The 20957-nt window shown below is 42.3% G+C and overlaps 3 protein-coding genes across 8 annotated transcripts in view; 2 read left to right on the forward strand and 1 right to left on the reverse strand.

The window, feature by feature from the left end:
- Positions 1-118: 118 nt before the first annotated feature.
- LOC6534358 lies at positions 119-1444 on the reverse strand. The gene is made up of 4 exons (XM_002095000.3): positions 1106-1444; positions 808-1041; positions 551-750; positions 119-489 (listed from the first exon to the last, which is right to left on the reverse strand). Exons 1-4 carry the CDS (start codon positions 1331-1333, stop codon positions 186-188), a joined length of 966 nt encoding a protein of 321 aa, XP_002095036.1. The 5' UTR covers positions 1334-1444; the 3' UTR covers positions 119-185.
- A 1382-nt stretch (positions 1445-2826) lies between these two features.
- On the forward strand, positions 2827-6148 carry LOC6534360 (AFG3-like protein 2). The gene is made up of 4 exons (XM_002095002.4): positions 2827-3163; positions 3223-3725; positions 3871-4266; positions 4321-6148. The coding sequence occupies exons 1-4, from the start codon at positions 3080-3082 to the stop codon at positions 5816-5818; spliced, it is 2481 nt and encodes an 826-aa protein (XP_002095038.1). The 5' UTR covers positions 2827-3079; the 3' UTR covers positions 5819-6148.
- A 587-nt stretch (positions 6149-6735) lies between these two features.
- Positions 6736-20957, forward strand: part of LOC6534361 (RNA-binding protein Musashi homolog Rbp6) — a 178170-nt gene continuing 163948 nt past the window's right edge. Inside the window, exons 1-2 of one of the 6 annotated variants that reach the window (XM_015195101.2) lie at positions 6736-7143; positions 9085-9829. In XM_015195101.2, the coding sequence (XP_015050587.1) occupies positions 9744-9829 (86 nt within the window). In that variant the 5' untranslated portion in view covers positions 6736-7143; positions 9085-9743. The remainder of the gene's footprint in view (positions 7144-9084; positions 9830-20957) is intronic. The other 5 variants (XM_039373516.1, XM_039373518.1, XM_015195103.2 and 2 more) reach the window with 5 other exon arrangements.

Consider the following 20957-nt stretch of genomic DNA (forward strand, 5'->3'; position numbering starts at 1 on the left):
ATATAGTAATCGGATTAGTTCGTTAAGTAAGACTGCAGATTGGAATGCATACGAGAATTATGTTATCTCTATCAATGGTAGCTTATCTGTGCACTCTGGGAAGGAATTTGAAATGATATGCAAAATACTTAGTATTTGTTGTATTTGACAGTACACTAAAGATTACACATTCTTTAATATGTTGATCATCTGCGCTGAGAATAAGACAGTTCACTGCATCCCAACATATTAAAGTCCAAGTTGCCAAAGTATACAAACTGTGGCCCTCGCTTGCACCTGGTCTCAACTCGGATGGAAAAGTCGGTTCCTGGTGGCAAGTGAAACGGCTTGTGAGGATCCTCCTTTCCGCTGATTAGGTCCTGCAGGAAGTCAATGAGAAACTGCGGACCCTGAACCATAAACTTTATGAACATCCGGGGATTGCGAATAGCATTCGAGTTTGGTTGAACGCTGTAGGTGTACAAGGTGCCCTCAGAGCCTCTCTGTCCACTGAAAGAAATCAAATCCAGTTTGATCAATCTACAAACACTGCCTTGAGAACGAGTATTACCCATAGTTTTTGTTGGTCTTCTCGTGGAAGAGCAGCTCGGCCAGAATGGAGATGAAGTAGATGCGTCGTTGGGACTCCACGGTGTGGAAGCTTGCCCTTTCCTCGTCAATGATGCCGATGAAGGTGTTGGCCAACTCCACCTCCACGTTCCAGTGCCAGAGGGTTTTGCCAAATCCCACGATCCTAAACTTCCGAAATTGCTGCAAGGACACTGGTCAAGCACCAAACGGTGGACTCAAGAAGCAGCTTTTACTCACCCGCAGCAGGCTGAACACTGTCATTGTGTATTGGAGGCGGGTAAGTTTTAGGCGCTCAGCACTGAATTTGGTGGAGGATTGCTCCTTGAGGAACAGGAAGTGGGCCAGGAACTTGCCCAGCTGATCAGCCTCGCCATAGAAAACTGTCTCCCTGTCGTGGAAGTGCAGCAGACTGATGGCCAGGTCCGACTCGCCATCTGCGTCGGAAAAGTGCGTCATGGTTGAGCGCAGGATCTAGTGAAAGTGGTAGCCTCTGTACGGAAATGGATCAGATAAGGAGCAGTGGAGATTAGCCCACCTGCAGCATGATCCTTTTACTGCCCATCTCCGAAGGTCCTTCCCGATGGGCCGCCTCATAGCGCTTGTGATGGTGCAATATGTACGCCGTGCTGATCTGCTTCAGTTCCTCCGCAGCTTCCCGTAGCAACTTGTGGCGGAATAGGTCCAAGCGACCCATGACCATCTGCATTACCTCAGTCGGCAGGTCCAGCAGCTGCACTCGCTTGTCTTCCTGGGCATCCTCCATTTCGCTGGCCACGGATTTGTGAATATATTGTGAGTATATGTACAGACTAGGTGTAAAATGTATTAAAAAGCTGTGTAAGAGTCCTATGTAGACAAGAAAGGCTGTGTAACCGAAAGTTTTTGCCAAACACGCCTACTGTTTGGTTAATTACACTTTTTTCCACTTTAAAGGACATTATGCACTTCTTTGCTTTGGTTTCTTTGCTTTTTTATTGGTTATACACTGTGTAGTATTCTCTTGTTAGTTAGCAAAGTATAATAGAGTGTATAAAAGTGTCAGCAGCTTCCCCGAAAAAGACATCGGAAGGACATCGAAGACAAGCTCCTCTGTCCGCTCACTTGTTCCTACTGCCATCATCTGGAGTCATCCTAGATGCATCCTTTAATCCTCATTCCACACTCGTCGATCCTTGTGCTCTGGATCCTCTGGCAGGGAAGTGGGGACAGGGAAGACTCCCTCGCTGACCAACAGGAAGGCTCCTTTGGGGCTCCATCTCGCCGGAACCCATTTGTTCTGCTCCAAGCAAACCTTGACCAACTTGCGTCCAAGCCACACCAACAGGGATGCATCCTGCGTGGCCACCAGGACAAGTGTCTTCATTGTCAGTAGGGCTGGATGCTCCATAGCTCCATAGCTCCATCATGCACATAGAAAACAAATTGCGGACTGTAATGCATGCGAATGCGTGTTGGTACGAAGTTGCTGTCCTAATTCCAAGTTTCAATTTTCAGCATGATGTTTAGAACGTCTGTTGTACATATATTACATTAAAAGCATTTCATATTGAAATTCGGTGTGCTTAACAAGGAAAATATGTAATGTCAAATTACAAAGGTATTTGATTCTTTTTTGACAAGCTTCAAAGCCTAAATTATTTTGTCTTTCACGAATTTGCATTTTTACATTTACAATAACCGAAACTGTTTTTGTTAAAATTATAACTTCATATGTTTAACTTATATCTGTAACTGAAATGTGTAAGCAAATAAAAAAAAGTAACAATTTGAATTATACTTTTTACATTCAATGCATTCACTTCCAGTGGAGACAGCTTATTCAAGATTGGATCCAAACAAAGGTTCAGGTCTGCACTAAACGTTTCAGTCTTAAGATACCAAAACGACTTATCCGTAAAGTGCTATATTTACAAGCAACGTGACCGTTGGTATTTTAATACATCAGAATTTTTCCCTTGCAAAGAGTTCTATGATTTTACTACCAAGAAAGCAAGCTAGAATTGGTTAACTTTGATCATGTTTGTTTGTCTTTTATAGCATTGCTCTCCAGTATTTCGCGCCATTCCGCTACAACATTTAATTGGCAATTATAAGAAGCATCTGCTCAAAAATGCCAATCTTGTCAGGGTCTCTCATATATTCATTAAATTTATATAAAGTAAATTGTCAAGGGTATTAAAACTTCACTGTTCAAGTAAACTTACGCCAGCTTTAAACTTTGTGTGGTATTTATCGTTAGACCGGTCGGTAGTTTCCATTGTTTTCGGCGCGGTCACACTTAATAATAAGAAATTTCTTATGCTTATTATTTCACCATTTCATTTGCGAAATCCGAGAGAAATTTAAGAGCAACCCGGTGTGCGAGGCGGCGACATTCGTTGTCAGTTCGAAGAACCCATTATTTCCGGACCAAAATTGTGTCAGTGTAAGAGGCTTGGAGGCGGTGGCCACGCAATCCGGGCGACCGATCGTTGGGTAACCTAGCGAGAACCGAAAAACCGCCGTAGTCATGGCTTTCCGGCTGCTTGGCACGGCCAAAACGATGGCCGGAATGATGCGGCGCAACTACACTGCGGGTTCCCTGGCGGGAAAGGTGGGTTTATCCCTCACTTCCAGGGTTATCCAAATAAACGCCCCCCTTTTATTTTACAGGGACAACGCACACACATGGGAGCCACTGGCGCCGGGGTTTACATCCTGCCAACGGAGCTGTCGCCCCTGCTGCGCTATGTGGTCAAACAGATCCAGTTGCTCTGCAAAAAGCCGCCAAAAGGATTCGAGAAATATTTCGAAGCCGGCGGCAAGTCGTCTGGTCAACCGAAAGGATCCGTTGGCGATAAGAAGCCACCTTCGGGTTCCAGTAAATCCGCCTCGGAAAAGCCCAGCACATCAACACCCGCCTCGGCTAAACCCAGCAGGTCTCAAACAGATGCGAAATCTGACTGGAACTTCGGCATGTTCAGCAACAGTTCAAGAGGGCCGGCAGGAAAAGGAGGCAACTCGCTGGGCGGACGACCTCTGGGCGAGAACGGCGGCGGCGGGGACAGGGAGCGATGGATCCTTCTGGGTGCCATCGGAGCCGTCGTCCTGGTGGGTTCGTTCGCCTTCTTCGAGATGGGCTACAAGGAGATCTCTTGGAAGGAGTTCGTCAACAGGTGCGGTCTAGAATTACGTGTTGCATAACAGCTCGTTCAAAACATGTGAATATCTCCATTATTCCATAGTTCTGGAACTTTCGCCTGTTATGATACTTTAGATACATTTATAGTTTTTAATCATATCTCTATTTTCCAAAACCAGCTACTTGTCAAAGGGCGTCGTGGAAAAGCTGGAGGTGGTTAACAAGAAGTGGGTTCGAGTGCGTCTGCAGCAGAACAGCAACAGCGGCAGTGGCGTCTTGTGGTTCAACATCGGCAGTGTTGACAGCTTTGAGCGAAACCTGGAGGCGGCCCAGACGGAACAGGGAACGGAGTCCATCAACTTTGTGCCCGTTATCTACCGCAACGAGGTGGAGGCCGCTAGTCTGACAGGTCTGCTGCCCACACTGCTCATCATTGGCTTCCTGGTCTATATGATGCGCAAGTCGGCCGATATGATGGGTGGAGGCCGTGGACGCAAGGGTGGTGGCCTTTTTGGTGGTGTCATGCAGTCCACCGCCAAGCTAACCAATCCCAGTGAGATTGGTGTGGGTTTCAAGTAAGCTGGCGACACATCACATAGAATACCTAATACCTGGCATAATCTTTACAGGGACGTGGCCGGTTGCGAGGAGGCCAAAATCGAAATCATGGAGTTCGTGAACTTCCTGAAGAATCCGCAGCAGTATATCGATTTAGGCGCTAAGATACCAAAGGGTGCCATGCTTACTGGCCCACCCGGAACGGGTAAAACGCTTTTGGCGAAGGCCACCGCTGGCGAGGCTAATGTGCCCTTCATCACCGTGTCGGGATCCGAGTTCCTCGAGATGTTTGTGGGCGTGGGACCTTCTCGTGTCCGCGACATGTTCGCCATGGCCCGAAAGCATGCCCCCTGCATCCTCTTCATCGACGAAATCGATGCTGTGGGTCGCAAACGTGGTGGCAAGACCTTCGGCGGCCACTCGGAGCAAGAGAATACCCTCAACCAACTTCTGGTGGAAATGGATGGCTTCAATACCACTACGAATGTGGTCGTTCTGGCGGCCACCAATCGTGTTGATATTCTGGACAAGGCTCTTATGCGACCAGGTCGTTTCGATCGGCAGATATATGTCCCAGCACCTGATATTAAGGGCAGGGCGAGCATCTTTAAGGTGCATCTGGGTAACCTGAAGACGACGCTGGATAAGAATGAGCTGAGCAGGAAAATGGCTGCACTGACACCAGGCTTCACAGGCGCCGACATTGCCAATGTGTGTAACGAAGCAGCTTTGATTGCTGCCCGCGACTCCAAGGATTCGATTGTGCTCAAGCACTTCGAGCAGGCCATTGAGCGTGTTATCGCCGGCATGGAGAAGAAGACCAATGTTCTGGCGCCGGAGGAAAAGCGAACGGTGGCACACCACGAGGCTGGCCATGCGGTGGCCGGTTGGTTCCTGGAGCACGCCGATCCCCTGCTGAAGGTCTCGATTATACCACGCGGCAAGGGTTTGGGCTACGCCCAGTACCTGCCTAAGGATCACTACTTGCTTTCCAAGGAGCAGTTGTTCGATCGCATGTGCATGACGCTCGGCGGCCGTGTGGCCGAAGAGCTGTTCTTTAATCGCATTACCACTGGTGCCCAGGATGATCTGAAGAAAATCACCGATATTGCCTACTCCCAGGTGGTGCGTTTCGGCATGAACGAGAAGGTTGGGCAGGTTAGCTTCGACGTGGGCCAGGCCGGAGATCCCGTGTTCAGCAAGCCCTACTCGGAGGACACTGCTCAACTGATCGACAACGAGGTGAGGTCGATTATCAAATGTGCGCACGAGGCCACCACTAGTCTGCTGACGAAGCACAAGGAGAATGTTCAAAAAGTGGCGGAAAGACTGCTCCAAAACGAAGTGCTCAGTCGTGATGATATGATTGAGCTGCTGGGCCCACGACCCTTCAAGGAGAAGTCAACCTACGAGGAGTTCGTCGAGGGAACTGGCTCCTTCGAGGAGGACACCACGCTGCCTGAAGGCCTTAAGAGCTGGAACAAGGAAAAGGAACGAACGGAGCCTCTGGACGCTGGCAGCACGCCCACACCGCCGCCCACCAAGCCCGTTACTGCCCAGAGCAGTTAGGCAACGATCTTCGCTCATGTGGATGGGGAGTTTTGGAGTGGTAGTTCGAGGGTGCCGACATCTACTTGTTTTTGTTGTAATCCCTAAACGCGGACCGGAGAAAACCCCGACATGTGGCACATCGAGAGGGCTCAAGGAGTTCCTAGACCTTCTGGAGTTACAGTTCTCCACGACGCGTTCATTATTGTTTTTGCATAATTTTAAGATAGCCCCATGGATAACTTGTTCCAGTGTTGAGCAAATAAGCGCTAGCCTGTACTAAATTCCCCGTATGCGTAGTTTCAGAATGCAATAAAGAAGGAAATGACCTGTCAGTGTGGAAAAACGAAATTAAACGATGTTTTCAAGGCGAAAAATAATTGAAATAGTTTTTTTATTGCGGTGTATGACTTACGGAAAACTACCAAAGTTGCAGTTGGAAAAATTGATCTGTGACTAATGTGCTTTTTCTTATAATCTATATAATCATAAAATTTAGATATGTCTAGAAATCCATTTCACTGATTTCATTTTACGGACTGAAGCTGGTAATTCTTAAGTTGGTACAATCGCATCCAATTGCTGTTCTGCAAACACAAAGTCTTCATGCGATTTTGCGCAGTGTGAGCTTTCAAAGCTGCACGCAGTCTAAGAGAACGCCGCTCTCTTCGGAAAGCTTTCTCCGCAAACTTTCTCTTTCACGCTCTCGCCATTCTACTATGCGCTGCGGCTTATCACTTATCAGCTGTGATGCTGAAGTACATGCGCCATGTGCAGCCGGTAAATAGTGCAACTGCCGCAGTCGCTGCCTCTGCCGCTGCCGGTGCAAAGCTCCGCTGGGGCAGCAGCAGCCGCAGCAACAACAACAGCAGCGAAGGCAGAGAGTGCAGCAGTGCAGTCGACGTCGCTGCCGCCGGTCGTTTTGGGGCCGTCAGTTGGGTTTTGGGGTCTCGCCGCTCAGTGTCGTCTTGTTGGTTGTCGCGTTCGTGTGCGCGCACTGAGAAAAGCGGAACGCCAGCGTTGCACTAACCGTTGCAGTTTCTATATTCCTCGAGTCGCCCGATTTCAGAGCTGTTCGTCCCGCTCGTGAAGTGCGTGTGTTTTAACCAAAACAACTACCAACCCAATCGCGTACAAGATAACAAACCAATACAACCGAGAACCTCGAAGGGAAAACCCTTGCTAAGAAGGGCATTTTGCATTTTGTTTACCTCGATGGCTGTGTGGAGTGCAATTTGACGATTATATAATATAAAACAAAATACGAAAAAATAGGGAAAACAAATAAAAGTGCGCGGCATTCGATTTTAATTGCAATCAACTACAATAACCACTGAAGACGAAGAGTTAGAGCGCAAACCTCTCCCTCGCACCCCCGCCCACCCTCTCGCTCACTCTCACTGGCCCATTGCGTTTGTGTTGATCTTTCCTGCAAAATGGCTGCCGGCCGGCAAAATAACGGTCCCATTCGTATTTGATCGATAGAAAGAGAGAGGGAGAGAAGTTGAGAAGTCATGTTTTATTTGTTTGCTTTATTGAATGATTTGATTTATTTTGATTTATTCAAAAAAAATTATGTAGAAAAGTAGTATTACGTTTATGACAAATTGTAAAAAAAAAAGATGTATAATGATAAGCATACGTTAATTTTTTTTGTCAGGAAAGGTAAATTGATTTGGTTTGCTTTTAAGCTGCTTTTAACTAAAATTAAATAAAAAAAAATTAACTAAAAAAATAAATTAAAAATGTAGTATTTCCTTTCAAATATAAATCCAATTAAATTTATTTATTCTATAGATAGGATGCCATGTCTTTCATTACTTTGTGTCAAACCAATCAAAAAAGATATCTATAGTTTCCGTCTCACCTAAAAAAAAAATTTTCTTTATTTATATTATTCCTCTTTTTTCATTGGAATCTCTGTTGTGATCACTATTACAAAATGGCTGCCGTCGGCTTTACTAACGGTAACTTCGATTACTGATCAACCGATCAAGCGCCCCCTGTCGGCGATCTCTGGCCACACATGTGTTCCCTTAGTTCTGTTTCTGTTTTAGCTTATCGTTTATCGTTTATTTTGTTTTATTTTGTGCTGCCAATTGTCGCAATTGTCGGGTCACGTGTTTGTTGCTGCCGCCAGTTAACTTCTGCTCTCGTTGTAACGGTGCATGTTCCCTGTGCGATTGTGTGTGTGTGTATGTGTGTGTGTGAGAGTCTGTTCGTGAAAGCTTGCATGCTGCGCGTTATTATATTGTTGCTGGCTTTGTTGTAATTTTTGTTGAGGGAGTCACTGCATGCAATGTTCTTCTTGCCCTTTCGCACCTCCCTCTCTATCTATCTCCCTCGTTTTCTATCATTTGTTGTTGTTTTTATTGTTGTTGTGGGTGTGGGAAAGATCAAGGCGCGTATTTAGCACAGAAAATGCAAAAAAAAGAGCACACAAAAAATATAGGAAAACGAAAAATTCGGAGAGAAAGCAACGGAATATAATTGGTTTAACAAACAAAAGTGCAAAGCTATAAAACTTAGATGCCAGCATTTTTGAATTACCGAAAAATTGTTTCGGGGAACCGGGGTGATTCTCAGTCTTCCATAGCTCAAATTTACTATAGTGTAGTATTTTAAACATATCTGAAAACAACTGTTAAAAATCCTATTACTTTAACAATATATTAAATAGTAAGATTTAAGATATAGTAAGATTCAAGCTTTATTTATTAATTAACATACTTTAGTTAATTAATAAATTAAGTTTGAATATTTACAAAGCCATTAAAAAAATATTAAAAAGACAAATACATACATACGTAGGCTTATAATTTTATTAAAACATTTATATCTTTAGTTTTTAATTAAAATTTCTAAGAGACGCCAAAAACGCTTATTCTACGAAAATTAATTTGATGGCTGATGCCATATAAAGTGAGGCCAATTTATTTCAAACAAAGATCTTTTTCAGTCTTAGTACCGCATCCCAATTGTCACTCAGCCGTCACCTAAACACCGCCCCTTTTCCGCCCGCTCCTCACCTGGCTTTTCCACGGTTTTCCTCCCTCTCTCTCTTTCTCCCCCGCATCGGTTGCACTTTTTTGCATTTTACGATTGTTCGTTGCGAATCATTGCATTTTAGGGGATGGGTGGGGGTGTAGCAGCAGCTGCGAATGGGTGGGAAAGCGAGGGGAGCGAGTCAAGGGGAAAATTGCATTTTCAAAAGTTTCCCTGGGCAAAGTTTAAAATTGCAATTTAATTAATTTTTACCAAACACAACCGACAACAAACCGAAACAGATCTTTTGCAGTAATATGTTGCCTTTAAATCAATTGGGAAACCAACAACCAAAGTTAACGCAACGTTTCTAAAACTTAAAGTCTAAACACCAAATAATAGTTACAAAATACACAATAATATTAAAACCAAACCAAAAGTGGCCTGCAAAACGAAGCAACCAAAACAACCAAGAAATGTGATTCAAAGTGTGCAATGTAACCAAATTATAATTAAAAAGCTACATAAAACGATAACCAAAGCAGGAGAAAAGCCGTGGAAAATCAGCGGGAAAACCAAATCCAGACCAAATGGAAATCAAGGAATCCGGCAGCCAATCGAACAGCCAACTAGCAGCCATTGTGGCCAATGATTAAGGGAACACTTTGTTAGCCAACTCGTAGTAGCAGCATCCCCCGTCCACACATAACACCCAGTTAGTTACACAGCCACTCAGCCGCACAGAACCACTCGACCTCCCCTCGCATCTCGCATCTCGATGCCCGCAAAGAAGGCGTTGGAGCAACAATTATAGAATAGACAGCCAGGCAACCAGACAACCAGACAACCACATCAGCTCAGTTTAGCTCAGCTCAGCTCAGCCCCAACTGCAATCCAACTCCAATCACCAATTCAAACTCCAACTCCAACTCAATCTCAATCCCGAGCCAAAGCCCCCAACATGGACATCAAGATTGAGCAGCAGCAGCAGCAACAGCAAGTGGAGCTGGGACCCTGTTCCCCCTCGGAGGTGCCCAATGATCCTGGGTAAGTGAGCTTGTGTTACACTTGGGTGAAGGGTATGCTAGGCATATCTGAAAACTAAGAATATATATCAATCAAATCGGGTTTCATATTACTTTGGTTGTAAGAAAACAGCGCATTTAATATCAATTTTTAAATATTTATTTAAAATATTGTATGAATTGGATAGTATTTCATTATTCTTTTTTTTTATCTCGGATTTCTGTGCAAAATAAAAATATATTTTAATGTATATATCAATAACTTGGTTATATAATTATATCCACTTATACTTGGGTAAATCAAAATTGATATATATTTACAACACCCTTTCTCGAATTTTTGAGAAAGAGCATTCAAACTTCGAAGTGCCGCGGTGGACGTGAACTTTTTATTTAGTTTGAGGTCGTGAACGTGGCATTAATTGTTTAAGTTTTAAGTTTGTCATTATTGAAGCCCAGGGCGCCGGAAGCGAATGGAGCGTGGCCTGGGGAGCGGTGTCAAGGCAGTTAGAGTTGTTGACAGAAAGTTTTCTATGTCAACTGGGGCCGGAACTGGCCGAAAGCGGCCAGAAATGGACGATGGCCCAGCTGGGGATCCAAGTCTGCGAAACTAATTAGAAAACAATTTGCCAAGGACATCAAAATTCAATTAAAGCTATTCGGCTTACTGCTTTAGTGCAATGCAGTGACTGCCCGGCTGCCCGATGGCCCTCGTCTCGCTTTCATCCTTCCGGCTACAGTTTATTATCAGTCCGATTCCCCAGCTTCAGCCACTCATTCAACATTTATACTTGTGCCAAAATGGGTTAAGTTGTGATTGCGGTGTCATATGCAGTAGATTAATTGCGAGCTGCATTGCTGATAATTTGCATCGGTTTGCACTACTGGTCCAAGTGGTCGGGGGTGCAGTTCTGCTGTCAGAAAGTCGGACTAACAAATGGATGATCCGGTGATTGGCAGCCAAGTGGACAGATTGAAGGTAGTGCTGGAACGGACTTTTGACGCAGCCCATAAAGTGAGCAACTCTCTGAATAGAGAGCTCTCATCGGCTTGTCGGAATTCGCATCGAGTATAATTTTAGTTGAATGGAACTCCAAAGAGGATGTACGAAATGATTACATGCACAATTTAGAAATTTACGGACAGTGAACTATTTGAGGGAAAACTTAATTTGCAAACTGAATCTGGCAACTGTTTTTTCTACTCAAACGAAATAGATACTCTAAACTTAGATACTAAAATTTATTATCAGTTGAACATGCAATAGAAATCTTATCCATTTCTACGACAATTAGTTTAATTTCTTCAATTTTTTATAATAAGCCTATACTTGTAATTTTAATTGGCATTTTAGTTTGAATTTTTATGTTGCCTTCATGGCATTTCTTCAATTATAATTTTTTATAATAAGCCTATACTTGTAATTTTAATTGGCACTTTAGTTTGAATTTTTATGTTGCCTTCATGGCATTTCTTCAATTATATTTCCAGTGTTAGATACAATTTCTCTACCTTCTATAAATTAAAAGCCAAATTTAGGCGCTCCATTCAAGTAAGTTTTATGAGAAGCGCCGAGGAGGGCTCCACATACAGCATACTGTTGTATGCCAATTCATGGCATATAAACCTTTTGTCATTGAAGTGGCCCAGTGAGAAAACCCAGCACAAAATTGGAAAATCTAGGCGAATATAGAGAAAAGCCATAGGTACAGCCATATGGCCCGGACAGCCGTCGCAATCCATTGAACACGCAATGCCCATAAATTATGCAGTTCATGCATATACATCCACATAGATGTACGGTTATAAATATATCTATTATCGAAATGCTGCAAATTGTATAACCCAAGTGAATTTCAGCACTCCACAAAGGGGGCGCGGATGCTGATTGCAGCTCATCTTGTCTATTTGCATTAGTTTGGCAAACTCGCAACAACACGAGAGCAAAAATAGGCTGGGCTGGGCTGCCGACTCGCTTTTCCCTCCAAATCCCTTGCCACATTGGATTTCTCGTGGCGGGAAAGCGGAGGCTACCGGATAAAAGAAATGGATCACCTGCTGCTCGCTGAGCTCCGACGATGCTGGCAGGTGCAACAACTGCGACTGCAACACCAGAAACTATTGCAACTGCAACCAGTGATGCACTTTGGTTGTACCAAAAGGTACTACTTGCTCAGAGAGTTGAAAATTTCGATCGATTGGTTTGCACTTTATAGTGAAATGGGTACCAATTTAACGATCTTCGTCGATACTTTTTGTCAGTATTATTATACATGTAAGGTATTATACATGTCATGTATACTAAAGGCATATTTTGTTTTATTTGTTTGGTATTATGAATATTTAAACAATTTGTTAATTAACAATTACCATTTGAATTCCATTTTAAAATTTCGATAATCGGAAATTTAACTTATTTTTTACGACTTTTTGGTAAATCACGCAGCTTTCCCATCACTGACTGCAACATGAAGTTGAGTAAAAGTTTTGTGGCGATGCGAATGGGAAATGTGGCACCTAGCGAATGTTGAATGCATAAATCTTGAATTAATTCAAAATACCTTTTGATGACGCTGCCCAGATACACAGATGCACAGATACAAATGCATCCGCATCTTTGCACTTGTATCCGCGTCTCAGTATCTTTCCCTATTTTCGTTGTGCAACTTGGCGAATATCGTTGAAAACATGCGAATACAATTCCATTCACAGTTTCGTTGACTGGCGCGGCGATCGCCACGGCTCAGTAAATTTGAGCGCTACCGCCCCCCCCCCCCCCCCCCCCCCCCCCCCCCCGCTCCCGACACCCACCCCGCTTCGCCCCACCACCCTCGCCATCCGCTCTTTTGGCAAACTTTATAAATCTTTTGAAGGGCCCACGGAAAATAGAAGAAGACGAGCTGCCTGCTCGGCGCAAAATGGCAAAGTAAATAAACACAAAGGCGAAAGAAAATGAAAATAAAACAAGCCAAACCAAAAAACAACACACAAAACTTTGAAATAACTAAATAAATGCCCTGCTATTAATACAATTCACTTTGCCAATGTATTTTTAGTGTAAATGCAGCAAACATCATGTGAGAGAGATTGTTCTGTGGAGTGATCGATTGCCATGATACCTTGCTTACTGAATACACGTAGGATTAGGTGGAATTCTCTTGTCACAAATTAGGATAATATAAATTTAAAAAAAAATATGAACACGACTTATAATAAAAAAGTATTGGCCTCCTAAACTAAGCGAAAACTTTAAACATAATTAAAAAGTTAAGTTTAAGTTAGTTATTTTATGTATCAAACGTAGATAGTAATGATACATAAATACAGATTACAAAGCCTTATTCGTTTTCCTTTTTAAAAATAAATAATTTCAATTGAACTAGGACTTTAAAAGCTTTTCCTAAGAACATTCCTTAACCAAGTGAAGTGTTTTTATGTGAGAGAGATAAATAACAGTCAGTTTATCAAACTAGTTTGGTTTCAAATATTTCTGCTAAAGTTCGTAATCCTTCTTGTACTTAAAAACCTGTGTGTAATCATTTTAGAAACGGCATTTGATAGATCCCCCCAAAATGGTTCAGCCAAACATGTCCTGTGGCATTTCAGAACCTCTGAGTGGAATCAACAAGTGCTGTTGGGTGATTGGCACACCTACGTATCACTAATCCCGCCGCCGCTACCCTTTTGACCCGCCCAAGAATGCCGCCCATCTGCATGCGAGCTCGACAATTATCCATTAGAACAGAACCGAGGAAAAGCGAGCAAGAAATGCAAACAAGAGCGAGAAAAACCGGGGAACACACTGGTCCAGGCCCCTGCGTCATTTAGCGTGGCCCCAAAAATTGTGCACCGCATCGACAGACGACTGTCAGTGGAATTGCGATTGCGATTGCGATGCAATTGCACTCGCTGCTCTTTTCATAATTGTCGTTTTGTTTCTCGTCTCTGTTGCTCTCCCGGCACTTGTAATTGCGGCTTTGTTACGTTCCGTAAATTGATTCATTGTACGCCGTGCTTTGAGCACGGACTGACCCACTCCCATTCGAATTCCCGCCTGTGCCAGTGCCAGTACCAGTACCAATACCAGCACCATCACCATTGGCCATATCCCCCGTGTTTGTCTGATATAATTGCTTTCAAATGATTTTGTGTCGTTGTGTGCGCACTTTCATATAGCCTGTAATTTTGTTTGTTTGTCCGTAACGCAAACGCAACTGTCATTGTCCGTATTCCGTATTTTGTACGCTGCACTCTGTCCGTATGTTTGTCCGTTGCACGGCATAAGCTTCCATTTTGTATGCATAATGAGGCCTGCGGCAATTTGACTCTAGGACGGCCATTAGCTTAAAGTGCCAGCTTTGTTGTGTTGGTTAGCATCCAGCATCCCTCTCCCAGGCGAATTTAGTTTTACGAAAACACTCATGCTAAAACAATTTCCTTCAAACAGAGCTGATCTAAATGGCCATCTCTTTAGAAACAACCAATTCTTTACTCCTTTATATCTGACTGCCTACAGAAATATATGTTTGCTAAATGGAAATCTAAGCTATGGGCCATTATGCACTTAAATTAACATAGATATTTTTAAATATTTTAAAATACAAATAATAATTATAAATATTATATATGACGTGACAAGAATGATCTTTAATTCGTTGAGTAATTTTAAACTTACTCTTACAACAGAAACAAAAAGATCCAAAATTGTAGGATTGCACCTTTTATTAACGATCAATGAATATTAAACCTAAATTTACATTGAAAGGAATAATTTTTATGAATAATAAAATATTTAATGTTATGGTTTCTATTAGAATTAAGATCATCTATTTTTTTTTTTAATTTGTTCATGCATTTTAGTTTTTAATATATAATTCTTATCTGTGGAAAGAAGTCAGAGGGTTTATAGTTGAGGGTTCAGCTCAAGTGTTTATTACAACACATACAGGCGATCTTTTATCGTTGTCTGTGCGAAAAGTCAACAGTTGTCCGTTGTCTGCCTTTAAGCTGTTTTAAATATGTTAACAAATTGCAAAATATTTGCCCTCGATGGGCTTTAAATGTTTGTTTGCGGATGAGTTGTGTTTGTGCTTGTGTTCCAGCATTGTGCATATGTAAATTGGCCATTTGTCTGCAGCAGCAGTATGTTGTTATGCTATTTCTGGGTGGATGATATCCACTGGGCCTGAAAAAAGAATGGAAAGAGGGGAATCCACTTAAACCGCAAGAATGGCAAAAACTTTGCTGCCGTCCTACGATTGACATTATCAAAATTCAATTTACAATCTCCTCGGAGTCTGACACGCCGAAAAGAAACTTTTCATTTGCTTTAGTTGCACTTTTAAGTAAACAGTTCGATTAAAATGGAGTGACTTGAGGAAGTAGGGGGCTCCAAGCACAATACTTGGCCTAAAAGTACATTTCCCCACACCACTTCCCATTTGCCATTTCCCATGTGTACATATAATTTCTCTCTTTTGAAATCAATGCAATGCTGAGCTAAGAAACTTTTCCCTCTGCTAAATGCAGTCATAACTTTTGGCAGCGGAATAAAACGTAAACTCTTTTTGGTTAGGCAGTATAAGCCGCCATTAGAAAATGAGTTTGGTGGGTGGAGTGATAGGTGCATGCAGTATAAAAAATCATGGGTAAAGATAAGCCCGAAAATCTAAGAGATCAAATTATTCTAAAAATGAATTTTTATTAAAGTGGAAATTTAAAGCGTTTGATTCTAAAGGATAACGTTTTTAATAAAATGAACTTATTGAAAGTAAATAATATTGTTTAGTTCTACAATTTGTTATGGAATTTGTGATGCTGATTTAAAAGAATTTGAATTTCACATTTGAATTTTGTGTTCTTCTGTATAAAAATCTTTCGAGATTTTATCATTTTTTATAAAAACTCGTTTAGTTAAAGTATTCACCCAATTTGTATAAGCAAAAGAGAAAGAGTTGCAAAGATTTGTATAATATTAGAAAGTGCTGTCTATTTTTTTGCACACGCAAATAAAACTTAAGCAATTCAAAAGTAGTAAAGTTTTTTTCTCTCTGTAGAAAACATTACATTGGTCGCCTGTTTGTGCCCCACTCCCCTTCCTCCCACGCCCCCCCCTTTTAAGACGAGGCGTATGTTATGCAATATAAGACGATAAACGGGAGAAGGAAATGTGAAAGAAGAATCCAGTGGAACGGAGGAAAGACAGCGCAAAAGTTTTCCTATCTGTATCGCAGACGGGGCCACAATGCATCCTTTGAACCGCAAAGTGCAGCGGGTTACGGCCTCTACCTCCCACCACACCCCCCTCCAGCGCCTCTTTTTCGCCGCCCCTGTCCAGCTCGCCATTCATTATAAATTGCATGTACTGGTAATTGTGTTTGTGTTTTGCAGCAGTAGAATTGCTTTAAATGAGCCGAGCCGAACGAAGCGTATCCCAATTTAGGCTGAGCCACAGACCCGCCCCCTTTTTGACCCACTGCCGCCCTAGCCCCCACCCCCTACCCCTCCGATGCTCCAGACGCAGATCTCCCCACTTTCCCCCTATCTTTTCCTCCTTCATATTTAGCTTTCCGCACGATTAAATCGATGCAACTGTAAAGTTCTTTTTCTATTACGCTTTTTCGTGCACATTCGCATTACGCACACTATCAGCCACACACACACACTCGTACTCCCACACACACACACTCACCCGCACTCACAGTGGAATAATATGTAAATCGTTTCCAGTGTAAAGATTTTCCATTTCTGTAAAGATTTTTTCAACTTTAGGAGGAGCTCAATGTTTCTTAGGTACTCAATCTTTGAAAAACCATTTAATACTTCGCATTTAAAATTTAAATCCTGCAGTTTTCCAGCTGGATTATCCAGCTTAAAGCTTCTTTGTACTTGAAAGTGGGTCATCTTTTCGCTTGTATCATTTAGTTAGCATGATTAAATTTTGGCGCAATGCTGTTAAGATCGGTTTATCATTGGCAGTATTAACAAAGATTTAAATAGTAAAAACATGACAATGAATATTTGCATATCAGTTGAATGTTATATGTTTTCCTTCTTTGCTTTAAGTTCGTTTTTTTAGCATATTAAAGGGGATCCTTGGAATATTTTTACCACTGTGTCCACATCTCCCATGGCTATCTCTCAGTGGGTGCTACATAAAACATTTGCCTCCGCCTGGCCAACATTTTTAGCCGCCGTTGGCTGGCTTTGTCTGAGGTTCGCCTACCGCTTTCAATCCCCTCACTCCTCAACTCGTCGCCAACATATTTGTGCTCTGTTTTGCGTGTTCTGGCTCCCCCATATGTGTGGGAAACCCCCCTTGGAGGCCCCCTAGCCCCCTCGAACCCCTGGCGCCACCACGCACTCACCATGGGCTGTGCCTTCGAATGTCTCAGACAATTGTCGGCGGCATATTTATGCGCTGGCCCAGCTTTTCACAATTCCCCATCTCGGGTTCCAGCTTAGGCTTTAGCTCTCCAGCGTTGCAAGTGTGATTCTGCACAGTAGAAATCAGTCGTAGTAGTAATTATTGGTTTTGAGCTAACTTTGAGATATACTAATATGAGTGCCATATTCCTAATCGTGGTTTTCCATACATAGAGATTCATCTTTGATTTTATATCACTTTTTTATGAACCTTATTTACCTTATGTCGTCAATTGTCACTTATAAAGTTATTTCCCAATCTGTATTTACAGTTTCCGAACAATCAAATTCAATGGTTATTTATGTCAATAACATTACTTAAGTGCACAGATATCACTCAACGAAAATTTGTAGTTGGTAGTAGGACACTTTCAACTTTAGAAAGTGTTGCATTAATAAAATACAAATGAATATGAATATTTTTCATAACCAAAAACCAAAGTTTTGATTGATTCTCCGGGTCTTATAACATAAAAAATTTAATTTAATTAAAATAATTTTATATGTATCTAGCCAGTATGATTAGTTAATTAAATTTTTAAACATTTATATTTTAAAGTACGATAAAGGTTACACCACTAACATTTATTAAGAGTCTTTTGTACCAGTGTAAATATGTGGAGTGTCGCTTTTCCCGATGCGTTTCAGCTTTTACTGGTGGTTCTGTGTCCAACGCTTTTCGCTTTTCCCGCTTTTCCCCCTCCGCCCATCCCCCTGCAGCCCTTCGATTTCGGAGTGAAAAGGTTGTAACCACGAAGCAATTGCAGAGGTTCTTCCCCTATTCCTTTTGTCGCCGCTGCTGCTGGATGTTGGTGCATTTTGATGATGTTGTTGATAGCCGCACATGATAGTCATCAGGATGTGGATGGGGATTTGCTGTTGTTTCTCTGGCCCAGTGGTTGTCACCGCTGCTGTTGCTTTTGGGCTTTGCGGGAGTCAAATTGTCCAGAGGTTTTCATAGATACTCCCTCATAAACGGATAAGGATTGTGCACGAGGTGGGCGTGGGTCGTTGGGTGTATGGTTCATTGGTATGTAGTCCGGATCTTGGCAGCTGGTATAAATCGTTTTATAACAGCTTAAAACTATTACGGGCATTTAGGAATGTCGAGCGGTTTGTTGTTGGTTGTAAAGTGCAGCAGGTATTTATAAATTGAAGGAATATTTCTCGGAGGGCATTTGCACGGGCTTAAGTGCTTTTTATTTGTCAGGCTGTATCTAAAATGTATATTTTTATAAAAAAAAGGACGTGACAAAATGTTTTTGTATTGTTAATAGTCGTAAATATTAATCTACCAAACGTTCATTATCTTAACTTCATTATCCCAGTATTAAAAAGTTTTGGGTAATGCTCAGTAAAAATTCAACAAACATCACCTTAAAGAAATCATCTGCCAACATTCTTTTGAAGAAGCTAAGAGTTAAAGACGATCAATCAAATTTACTTTAGAACTGAATACTATAACAATGTAAATGTGAAACTGATGACAGATTTATGAGCTATTAAGCCGCAGAGTCCCAGAACCTCATATTTAATGCAACTTTATTTAATAGTCTCGCAGCTGGGCGCCACATTGTTGCATAATGCGGACTGTCCGCTTTCAAAATGCCACAACTCGGCACCTTTTGGATAGACTCTCTTCTTGGCCCTCGAGTATCTGTGTGCGCGAGTGCACGTGTATGCGTGTGTGTATCTCCATATGCGCCCCTTTGTTGGCCTCTCGACATGCACAGCTCACCCCCCTCCCCCCCCAACGAGGCTGCCACCCCCTGATGTCCCACACCACCCACTTCCCGCTTTGTCGCTGCTCACATAATTTGTCATGTGAAAAATTACTAAAGTTACAAGATCTGCACTTTTATTTCCATGTAAGCGGCAAGTCCACGCAGCGGATATGATGATGATGGCGATGGCGATGCACGGAGAAAATTTGCACTCTTAATGTGAAATTCCAAGCTGAATGATTAGAAATAAGTAAAAGAAAGTTAGAACTAGCAGGATCGTATATTGACTAAACCTTGCTGCTATTAAGATAAAGATTATAGAGATGAAAAGTTAAACAAGTGTTGTATCTTAATTTAAAGAGAAAAGTTAAATTGCCTAATTTGCTAGGATAATTCTTTATTGTATGTTAAATTTTAAATTAAGTTGTCATAATTAAAACAGAACATTTTTCTTGTTTCGCAAAGAATTCTTTATTTCTGTACCCTGACTGGGTGAGCATTCTTCGAAGGTAAAATACTACTAAAAAGCTTGTTCAAATTAAATAAACTTTGAAATCCTAAGCCTCTTTCGACTTCTGTAGCTGTTTAAATTTATTCTCTGTGTAGCAGAGAAGAGGAGATTTAGGAGAGTTGTAAGCCGAACAAGAGGCGTGCGTGTGGCAAGGAGAGGGGCTTGGCGAAAGGGGGAGGGGAGGGGAGGGGTGACGGGAGAATGAAAGGAGAGCAGGGGTAGCTGTTTTGCTATTTTCCTTTTTTAGTTACTATTTTGCACATTTTTCTATTCAACAATGAAGCCACAATAGAAAACGTCAACTAGTGCACAGAGAGAAAAGATGATGGGATAAAAAACTAGAAGGGGCGGGGCGGCGAGAGGCGGCCAAAGAAAGGCAGACAGAGATGGTATTATATGCAAATGTAATGCAGAAGCGAGAGGGCAACACTTGATGTGCACACAAAGTCTGAACGGATTTTGAATGGCAAACAAGCGGCAAGGCGAACGGCGACTGCGACTGCGACTGCAACTGCGACTGCAGCAGCGGCAGAGGCAGCGGCAGAGCCATCAGCGGGCGCCAAGTATAAAGCCCAGCCCAGGGTAAAGCCAAACCGAGCTAGCCAAGCCGGTCCGGGTCCGGAATATGGAAGATGGGAAATGGGCAATGGGACCGGGAAACGGGTCAGGGTACGGATCTACAGGCGAACTATTACACTGAAAACTATAAATATAGAATATAACCAAACCATACGCGTTACAAGCTATATAACCTTTTCTGAAAACCAAAATATAATAAAATCTTGGTTGAATAACGTCCTACAATATTTTAAAAACCATAACTGTCAATTTCAACAGCAATATTAGATTGATTTACAACAAGCTTGTCGTTTCTAATTAATGGTTAATTGTTTACTTGTCAAGGGCAACTATATGAATTCAATGACCTCTTGATATATATACACAAATTTATGATTTTAATAATTTATTAATAACTGTTTCTCGCAATGTACCTTTCCATACCTCAGCCATCTCCAATCAAGCGTTGTAGACACGATGTTTGATGCCGCTTTTTCGCCCAGTGTGTGACTGGGACAGACCGTGAATGGGCGCTGACGACTTGCGCATGAATGGCCCAAGTGTGCCGGCAGCGGGGAGGTGGGCATATGGGGGGGGGGGAAGACTTCAGGGGGATATATGGAATGGGAGAGGGGGGAGGGGGCTGTGTGGAGAGCGGACGGATAGACAGACGAAGGCCTATAGAAAAGTGACGTGCGCTTTACAATTATTTCGTAATGCAAGCAAATGTGACCGAGCTGAGCAGACCAGAGAACGAAGCGCCAATAGAAGCTCAGTACACTCAAAAAAGAGGGAATCACATTAATTGGGCTGCCTTTTGATTGATTTTGATGTGCATTATTCATACATTGTAAAAATAAATTCTTCTATAAACAAGAATAGGGGTGAAATAGAATGCTATGGCTGATGAACAAGTTCTCTAAATGGAGTTT

Source organism: Drosophila yakuba, chromosome 3L (assembly GCF_016746365.2).
Source record: "Drosophila yakuba strain Tai18E2 chromosome 3L, Prin_Dyak_Tai18E2_2.1, whole genome shotgun sequence".
Classification (NCBI taxonomy): domain Eukaryota; kingdom Metazoa; phylum Arthropoda; class Insecta; order Diptera; family Drosophilidae; genus Drosophila; species Drosophila yakuba.